The sequence below is a fragment of the Cicer arietinum genome, chromosome 6, assembly GCF_000331145.2.
Source record: "Cicer arietinum cultivar CDC Frontier isolate Library 1 chromosome 6, Cicar.CDCFrontier_v2.0, whole genome shotgun sequence".
Taxonomy (NCBI): Eukaryota; Viridiplantae; Streptophyta; class Magnoliopsida; order Fabales; family Fabaceae; genus Cicer; species Cicer arietinum.
In genome coordinates this window covers 66,200,475-66,210,038 of record NC_021165.2, presented here as the reverse complement: position 1 = coordinate 66,210,038, position 9,564 = coordinate 66,200,475, and the positions used below count along the sequence as shown (strand labels likewise).

Genomic DNA, 9,564 nt, shown 5'->3' with positions numbered 1-9,564 from the left:
AATTATAAAAATTAAGAATGAAACTATTACCCATAGAAATAACTTTTTTCTTCAAAGCATTGTCTTTAAATTCCCTTGTAAAATTTTGTGCAATATGTCGGACGCAGAACATATGCTTTGACGGAGGATCTTGCCACCCATTATCTTGTCAAGGTCATGTAACCAAAAAACCAAATGATTCCATATTACCATATTTACATGCGGCTGGCTTTGGTGAAGTTGTAAAACTCGGAAACTATAAGATAGATGTCGGTCTCATCACTGCTATGGTTGAGAGATGGAGACCTGAAACTCACACATTTCATCTTCCAATAGGTGAGTGCACAATAACTTTGGAAGATGTTTATTACATTTTAGGATTAAACGTTTCCGGTTTACCTGTTAGTGGTTCCAATTTTGTGCAAGTAAAACAAATCTGTCAAGATTACTTAGGAGTTATCCCACCCGATGGAGCAACAAAAGGTAATTCTATTAAATTAAAGTGGCTTAAGGATACATTTGACGATGTTGGTGAAAATGCATCTGAATTAGAAAAACAAGCATCATGTCGAGCATACATCCTACGTATGATCAGAGGGTTATTGATGCCTGACAAATCCAACAACCGTGTACATCTAAAGTATCTTTCACTATTAGAAGATTTAAACAAAGTATCCCAATATAGTTGGGGTTCAGCTGTTTTAGCTACCATATTATGCCTTGCAACGAAACCTGGTGTAATATCTATGGGAGGATGCGCATTATTGTTGCAAAACTGGGCATGGTATCGTTTGTCTTGTGTCGCTCCTGAATCTCCCAAACCATGGATATTTCCACTTGCACAGAGGTAACTATATTATTTTTATATTTTTTTTAAAAAACCAATTGCTTACCATATTAATAATTTTATTACATTTTTATTTTTATTATATTCGACAGGTTTAATTCTGGTGGTCTAAATTTTGCTAAAGTTCCTCATAACGACGTAGAAGGATATCGAAAAACAATTGATCACATGATGGTTGAGGAAGTAATATATTAAATCACATTTATTTGAATTTTTTTAAATATTTTATTATTTATACTTGTTATAATTACTTTAGCTTATTTTTTACATGTCAGTTTTATTGGAGACCTTATCTCGGGTTCCAACATGAAGTTTCAGAAGAAGATAGGGCCACTTGGAGTGCATGTACTTATCTACTCTGTTATCATATTGTTGAAAAACATCATACAGATAGGGTCACACTCCAGTTTGGTTTACATCAACAAATACCACAACCACCAGAGGACATGAAATCGTATCACGAGGTCGACATGAGGCGTGGGATTGATGATAATTGAACTTGGGTTTGGAGGGAAGAAATAAACCATTGGAATGAGCGCCATAATCTGAATTTCCATAAGAGGTGTGAAGATTAATCCTTCATACTTAGCTGAGGCAGTACAACACATGTGCTCAATTAAAAATCAGGACATTTGTTGTTCTCATATACGAGGTCTTCGTGTGGTGTGGGGGTTAATTCTTTGACATCTTTTATTTTGGAATTTTATTCTTCATGAGAAATATGTTGTAAACTAGTGGATTGATCTTCAATCTATTGATAGTTAGAAGATTAGTTTTTATCAAAGTTGTCTTGTCTATCATTTTATTTATTTATTTTTCCTTTCTTCTTAAGACTTTTTAAGATATCATTTCTAAAATTAAATCTCCTTTTTAGAGAATAGTAGTAAAATGAGATATGGTGTGTCTAGGTAAAAATACACAGAGTCTAAGGATTCAAAATGTTTAGTTCTTCAATTTACTTTAGTTTCTAAAAAATTTGTACTCCTAGATACACTTATTCTTTTTATCAAAGTAATTGAAATCTATTCGAGGGATCGACCGCTTTTAACAAATGTTTTTCCATGCCGAGCCTCCATATATAAATCAAACCTCCAACCAAGCTTCTTGCATCTATTTAACACAAAAATAAATCTTCTTGCATCTACAAGTCGCATTTATCTATTATTACTTAAAAAACTATATTCATAATTTTTTTTTATAAAATAGATAGAGGTGGAGCATATTTTAGTTTGCTTCAACATTAAATTTACCTCAATTCAACTTTAAAAAATAGGGAGATGTAGACTATTACTTTTGTTCTTTGGAGCTAACATGTTGATTATGCAAAGATATCTTAATTCATTCAAAAGCTAAATGCCAATTTTTCAAGTAAGAGATAACAAACAGTCTTCAGTCACATACAGATTTACAATGCAACAATACAAATGTGAGTCTACACAATTGCAAAAAAACATAAACATTAGAAAAACACATAACACAAAATCATAACAACATATAAAGTTATGAATCAACAAGTCACTATTTTTGAGGTTTCTTCCATAACACTCCAAACTTCTTCAACACATTACCATTTTTCTTTCTCTGAAAATCATCATCAATATCTTCAGCATAAGGTGAGCACTTAAAGCTATTATCCAAAGACACAGTTCTCTCAGTTAACTTCCCATTGTTTCCGGCCGAAAGCATAGCAGCAGCCGCCTCCGCAGCCTTCCTCCATTGATCAGACTGTACCTTAAGCCTTCTAAGTTCTGCTTCCATTTCCGAGCTCGCTGATTGTGTCGCTTCTAACTGCTCAGTCACCCTCGCCGCCTTTCGGTTGCTTCTGTCAACTTCCTCCATCACAATCCCGAGTTTTGCTACCGCCTCGCGCTCTGCAGCCTTAGCTTCTTCTATTTCTTCTCTCACTTTGCCACAACTTTTGCTGATTTCTAACTTCAGCATCTCATTCTCTTCTGATATGCTTTGCAATGTTGTTTCTTTGTCCATCATATCAGCTTTCAATTCAGCAACACATTCTTCTAACTTTTTAATTTCTTTTCTAAATCCACTTTCCTTTTGAGACATCATGATATTTTCAAGCTTCAAATTCAAATTCTCATTCTCTTCCATGATACCTTGCAACTCGGTTTCTTTGTCCATTAGATTCGCCTTCAACTCTTCGATATTGGTTTTTGTTCTTTGTAATTCAGCCTCCAATTCACATTGTCTCCGACTTGATTCAGATTTTATCTGCTCCATCAACTCGTACGCTTTTCTTATCTGCGTCGTGCTTTCAATCTGTTCTTCTTTGTGTTTAGTCTCGGCCGCCTCTATAGCAGATCTCAGCTGTCCAACCTCGGATTTCAAAGAACAAATCTCTTCTTTAATCTGATTAGGATCCTCTCCTTCTTCAACAAATTTGTGATCCTCCACAAAATACTCAGAACGAATCGATTCATTATCATTGATATCGATCTTAAGTTTGCTAACAAGTTTCCCTAATGTGTTCACCCTTTCTCTAGATTGGTCTAACTCCAAAGCAATGGAGTTGTATCCATCTACATCTTTCGCAACGTCAGCCCTTAGAATATCAACAGTTCTTTTTGCAGCCTCGAGTTGCAACGAAGTTTCATCTACAAAAGCTTGAGCCTCACCTTCAGATTCTTTGGAAATTTTGAGCTGGTTTTTCATGTACTCCATCAGAGAAAGAGTTTCTGATAAGTTTTGCTTCAAGTTTAGTAGCTCTTTATCTGCCGATTCTGTGTATTGAGTTTGAAGAACACTTCCACAATTAGCTACTAATTCAAGTTGTTCTTTGAGAAGCTGAATTTCATTCACTGCAGAAGCCAATGCAGTTGAGTCAACTGAGAGATGCTGTTGGGAGGACTCGAGTTCGGATTGCCAGGCCCGACCGCGTTCTTCTTCGATTATCTGGAGCTCGACATCGCGAGCTTCTCCGGTAGCAACAAGCTCTATATATTGGTTTTGAGACTCTTCGAGTTTTGCGGATAGTGTTAAGAGTTTCTCCTTGGATTCCTCAGCATCTTGCTGAGATTTTTTCTTGGATGATTCAGATAAAATAAGCTGGTCCTTCACCTTCTTTAATTCATCTTGAAGTTGTGAAATTTGAGATTCCAATTCAGATATTCGGCTAGGTCGCTTCCTCTAATGAACAAAATGAACTATAATGGTTAAAATTCTCTTCTCAACAATGTTTGAGACAAGTAGAAAAATTTACTGAAAAAGGATCAGAAGTTGAATATATTTATATACAGAAAAAAGATATATATATATATATATATATAAAATGGACACATTAATACACTACCTGAAAATTGCAAAACGAGCTTATAAATATATAATAAGGTAAAGAGGTAAATGGTAATATCTTATTCTACCCACTCTCTTTGCATTGATTGGAATACACTTAAATGTTGAAGAACAGAATCTTTTAATAAGGTCTATTTATTATTTATCTGCTAAACTGTACTTGGTACTTCAGAGAATTCACTTTTAAAACTGAAATTCAAGTAAACTTCAAACAAACACTGCCTCTATCACAAAATATAGAACTCTCATAAGAAATTTTCTGTCCTACTCCATCAAACTTTCAACTGTATTGATTATTTGTTTACAAACATATCTCTAATTACTTTACATCTTTTTCTATAGCAAATTTAAAACTACTATCAACTATTTTAATTCTTGTAATTTAGTCAACATAATCTTATATTAAACGAAAAAGACATAGGAAAAAAATACTTGATAGGAAACCATTAACCATAAAAGAATCCTACACTTCCTTCCCAAATAAGGCAAAAAGTACTTTTTTAGAAAGGAAAAAAATGACAATGCAAATATTTTTACTAATAGTAAGAAAAAAGTTACCTCAGGAACTGGGCTTCTGGGTGATCTACGATCAATAACTTTGGGACTTCTTTCCTTTGATATTTTAGTATTATTAGCTTGACTTGAAGAAGAAGAAGAAGATACAGAATCAATGTCTAGTCTAGTAGTTGTCTTGAGTTGGCGTATAGAACGTGGAGAAACCTTGTGTGGCACTTCAGAAGAGCCACTTCTGAAATCACAATCAAAAAATATTTAATGAATAAAATCCTTTGGTTGAAAATTGAAACTCATATAGTATCTCTCAACTCAATGAATTACTACTACTACTACTACCTTGTTGACATTATTTGACAAAATCCTCAGTAAATTCTTTCTAGATCATAGTCCAACCATTCTTGATGCCAAATTTAAACAGTAGAAAAAATAACGGTTCAATAAAAATGGATAACTATGTGAGAAAGATCATTTTTTAACACATAGTTAATATGAGATAGATATTGCATTCCTATTTTTTATTCCTTAAAAAGTGTCATAAAGCTGATGTTTATAACTTGACAAAAACTATATTTTTTATTTTCTATTTTTTTTATAACTTATAATGTTGTTAGGTTTAATTGTCTCTCAGTTCGGACTCACAGTTGTGTGTGAATTTACGTAGTTTTTAACATCTCTTCTAAGAAAAAAAAATATGTTTTTTGTTCACTCAATAAAAAACAAAAGGTAATAACTGCTTTGGGTCCCAATCTTCCATTCCGCAGTTAAAGGGAGGAACCTACTTCAACCAAAAAGGAAACACAATAATGACTAATGAGACATGATTAAGCATTTAAGCAAATGGGTAAAAGAGTGAAAACTTGACAAACATTGGGTTCACTAAGTGCTAGCATTAATATCATGACTTTTTTATAACCTCTAAACTAATTAATCGTAGGATTACAACCAACAGATAAATTCTCTTTCAAAATTTTTATAGCTGTTATATTTCTAAAGGTGGATTTGAATCAAGATATCTAAGTGATCTCATTCAAGCACATTGGTAGATAAAATGGCTTTTGAATTTTAAACTATGAGAAATTTGTGAAATACCATATATATATTCCACTGAGTTGATTTTTTTTTCTCTACAAATACCACAAGAAACTCTCACACACTTATAAGGTCATGAGTTTGAACTCAAAACACGACGTTAAAGATAACAACACAACCTGCACTAGCGGGTATCAACCCGAATCTGTCTCGGCGGGAAAAATCCGCTTTGATTGGATGCAGATTTTCACCAAAATTAAAACTCGAGGACGGTGACGGATATAAATTGTTGATATTCACCCGCCCCCAAACCCCAAAAATGTATATATTTAATATTTTTTAAACATTAAAATTATAGTCTCATCTCTATAGAAAATATAATTTTAATACTTTTTTAAATTTTATTTTTGTATAATAATTATTATTTTATTATATTAATTATAATAAATATGATTATTTATATTTATTATTTTATATATATGATTGAGTGCAAATGCGAAACGGAAAAACCCGAATAAAAACTTAAATTTTACACTCGATAAAAAACGAAGGTTGAGGCATAGCGGGGTTTTTTTCGATTAATCGAGTGTGTGAGATGGAAGAGGTTAAATCCACCTCCGCCTTGCCCTTGCTAATTACATTTTAAAATATATAAAATAAAAAAACAATTAAATTAGCAAAGTACAAAAACAACATTTATAGAAAGAAAAAACAAGTGTAATGATCAAAGTGTTTTCAAGATTACCTTGTCTTTGGGGTCTGCATAGCTTAACTTCCTCCAATCCAGTAAAGGGAAAACGGGTGAATAATTTGGGCCTCACACCTTGAAATATGAATGCACCCTGACCCACAAGGACTGTAACAATTCAGAAAAACATATCACACAGACACAAGTTGAGGAGACAATCGAATCCAATGTGAAACTCATGAATTTATTGAAAAAAATTAATGTGTTCACGCAGGATAGGGTTATCTTCTCATCTACACCTCTTAGCTATAAATGCTAAATCTTTGCTCAATAGTATGATTTTAAACTTCAATGCTAAAAAATGTTATAAATTATCATGTGATTTTAGTAGTTCACATTCTACTAAAAATATCATCACTAAATTGTGCAAAAATTATAACTACTAGAGAAATGGGCAACATTGTAAAAAGGAAAAATAAAAGTCAAGCATACTTGTATTTTTTAACAATATACATAAAAATATGTCAATCATAGGTCCACACACGATTACACGAGAGAAAAATGTCCTCTTTTTCAAACCGATGCCTAACAAGTTATGATCGTGTGGGGCCCCACAACTACAATAAGGAGAACATTACATATGTGACCATGATGCAATATATCCAATTTTAATTCCTCTTAGATGTTCAATGGGCATTTTAGTAAATCGAAAATTAAATTTATCTTACCCCTCCAATTTTGCCGTAAAACATGGCACGAGAGAGCTTTTGAATATGGAGTTGGTATAATAAGAAAAATGTGTTTTTACCTAAAATCGATTTAAAAAAATTTATAAGAAAATATTAGTATATTAGTTAAGTCACTAATTTTCTTCTTCACACTCATTTAACACTTTAGGCTTCATCTCCTATCTCAAACAAATTGAGCCCACCCAACCTCCCTAAAATGGCTTAACCTAATACTTAGTTTAGTGCAAGTGATTTGTCTAGTGTGTGTGAGTATTGTAAACTTAGTTTAGTGTATGTTTACAAATTAACTAGATGATTTATTTAGACAAACTGATTTGACAATAGGAAGAAGAGGAATCAGATCTACAAGTACAACAAAACGAGATAAAGCATGCAAAGCCATTGAACTCCGCAACAAAAGAAGATAATGGAATATCATAGACCCAACTTTCGATATTGTACAAATGAGAAGATAGTAGTACTATTTTATTTTATTAAAGTAAAAAAAGAAAAAGAGGAAGAAGCACAAGAACAAACAGACAAAAGAATTAGTAGTACATTTTATAGAATCTAAACTTTTTTTATATAATAAATATTCATTTTGCATATAAAATTAATACATATGTAATTTATTAAAAATAAATAAATAGACAGATTAATTTCTATCTATCAAATATATAATCAAGAGAAAAATAAATATTTATATTTTAATATAAATTATTAATTTTATTATCTCCCCCCATGATTGAAACTTCTATTAATAACTACCAATTGGGTTGACAGTTCCACTAAACCTTAAAATCAAATTAAGAAGTCATTTTATTATATTAATTCATAAAATGTTTCTACAAGTATTTACATAAATGTAATAGGAGTCACGTGTTGAAAAACACATACAAATTCAATGCTTATAAGAAAAAGGAGATAAGATTCTATTCATTTATTTTATCTTTATTTGAAGATATAGACACAAAGACGTAGTTAATAGGTTCCACTGCTTGAGTGTGTTCTACTATCATTAAATTTTTTTTTTCTTCAATTTTTGTGTGTCTATCTCTATAAATAGATCATAAATAGTGAGGGAAGAAATAAATAGGTATCTAAAAAAAAAGCATACAAATTGTAAAAATATAAATGTAAATATAATATAGAAAAGCTACCAAACCTTGCTATGCTTGCAAACCCTGAGCTTCAATAATGTCAGATTCTTTTGGCAAAAAACTTTATAGTTTAAATCTAAATAAATTACTACATTTCAGTTTAAGGCAAAAGTGCTTTTCTAAAAAGACAAGCAGAAAAAGCTTTAAAAAGAAGCATCGTTTAGGTTGAACAAATTAATTAAAATGTATTTTATTTATTTCCAATTAAAAATAACAGAATAAATTAATTCATACCAAAAAGTAAAAAGTCTTGCAACAAAATGTGGAGAAGGAAAACATGAGAGTGAAGTCTCAAAGCATAATGAAGCAGTTTTATGAAGTTGAAAATCTTTGTTTCCCATGTGAGGTAGGAAAAAGAAGCGGCATCACACAAACGTGCGTTATGAAAAATGCATTTTGGTTGAAGGTACAAAGTATATTATTAGTAAAATGTATAAATGCAAAGTAATTAAGAAAGTGGTTACTTACTGAAGATGGTTATGGTTTGAAGAGTCGAAAAGTAGAGAGTGAGTGAGACATGTGTTTGTTGAAACGAAGTTAATGTTTGGTTGTATCGACCGTTTTATGAAGTTGTGTTGAGTGAAGGTGGTACTAAGTGTAGTGAAACAGGGGGAAGGGGAAGTAAGAAAGGGTACGGTTTTGTCGTTTAAGGCAAATTGATTAAATTGGTTTTAAGTAGGAGTTTGCGTCCGCATAGAATACTGTATTGTATTTCACGTGTCTTCTATTGTATGCTATTATCCGGTCTTCAAATTATGTTAGAATATCCTTCTCTTACATTTTTCTAATATATTTTTTTATCATTAAAATCTACATTAATTTTATTAAATTATATAAAAAATACTATGTTCAAATATTGTTAACACTAATCTTATGTTATTATATAAAACAATGGATAAATGAATTTTTTTGTAATATTCCTATTATTACAAAAAAGTTCTAAAATATTCTACTATTTGCAATCAAGCGAAGAAATTTTTTTTTGTTTTTTTTTAAATTTTGTTATATTTAGAATACTATAAATGTTGTTATAAATTTTTAAATAGTAAAATTAATTAAAAATATTTAAATTATATAACGAAAATATTATTTATTAATAATTTAACATATTACATTAAAAAAATTATGAAAAATTAAAAAATATTTAAAATTTTATTCTTTCATAAAAATAAATATATCTATAATAATATTTATTTATAATATGTAATATATATAACCAATGTCTCGTTGAAAATATCAAATTGTGAAATAGTTTATTGATAATGAATATTTTTATAAAATTTATGTGGTTAAGCCTCATGTTGATGC

At 30.9% G+C, this 9,564-nt stretch overlaps 2 protein-coding genes across 6 annotated transcripts; one reads left to right on the top strand and one right to left on the bottom strand.

The window, feature by feature from the left end:
* The first annotated feature begins 203 nt into the window (after positions 1 to 203).
* Positions 204 to 1,533, top strand: LOC105852324 (serine/threonine-protein phosphatase 7 long form homolog). Its single transcript, XM_012717313.3, has 3 exons — positions 204 to 826; positions 919 to 1,009; positions 1,102 to 1,533. Exons 1-3 carry the CDS (start codon positions 267 to 269, stop codon positions 1,321 to 1,323), a joined length of 873 nt encoding a protein of 290 aa, XP_012572767.1. The 5' UTR covers positions 204 to 266; the 3' UTR covers positions 1,324 to 1,533.
* A 607-nt stretch (positions 1,534 to 2,140) lies between these two features.
* On the bottom strand, positions 2,141 to 8,890 carry LOC101500135 (interactor of constitutive active ROPs 3). 5 transcript variants are annotated; one of them, XM_027336173.2, is made up of 5 exons: positions 8,725 to 8,890; positions 8,262 to 8,332; positions 6,426 to 6,522; positions 4,694 to 4,883; positions 2,141 to 3,970 (listed from the first exon to the last, which is right to left on the bottom strand). In XM_027336173.2, exons 3-5 carry the CDS (start codon positions 6,443 to 6,445, stop codon positions 2,345 to 2,347), a joined length of 1,836 nt encoding a protein of 611 aa, XP_027191974.1. In that variant the 5' UTR covers positions 6,446 to 6,522; positions 8,262 to 8,332; positions 8,725 to 8,890; the 3' UTR covers positions 2,141 to 2,344. The 5 variants fall into 5 exon arrangements, with proteins under 5 accessions (XP_027191974.1, XP_073226459.1, XP_012572777.1 ...); XM_073370358.1 differs by lacking the exon at positions 8,262 to 8,332 and adding an exon at positions 7,097 to 7,176; XM_012717323.3 differs by lacking the exon at positions 8,262 to 8,332 and having other exon boundaries at positions 6,426 to 6,536.
* Positions 8,891 to 9,564: the final 674 nt, after the last annotated feature.

Coding starts and splice junctions, on each gene's coding strand:
- LOC105852324 (XM_012717313.3), top strand. CDS start 267: ATGGTTGAGAGATGGAGACCTGAAACTCACACATTTCATCTTCCAATA. Junction 827..918: donor ATATTTCCACTTGCACAGAG/GTAACTATATTA, acceptor TATATTCGACAG/GTTTAATTCTGGTGGTCTAA. Junction 1,010..1,101: donor ATCACATGATGGTTGAGGAA/GTAATATATTAA, acceptor TTTACATGTCAG/TTTTATTGGAGACCTTATCT.
- LOC101500135 (XM_027336173.2), bottom strand. CDS start 6,445: ATGCAGACCCCAAAGACAAG. Junction 4,884..6,425: donor ATGCAGACCCCAAAGACAAG/GTAATCTTGAAA, acceptor TTGTGATTTCAG/AAGTGGCTCTTCTGAAGTGC. Junction 3,971..4,693: donor CCAGAAGCCCAGTTCCTGAG/GTAACTTTTTTC, acceptor TTTGTTCATTAG/AGGAAGCGACCTAGCCGAAT.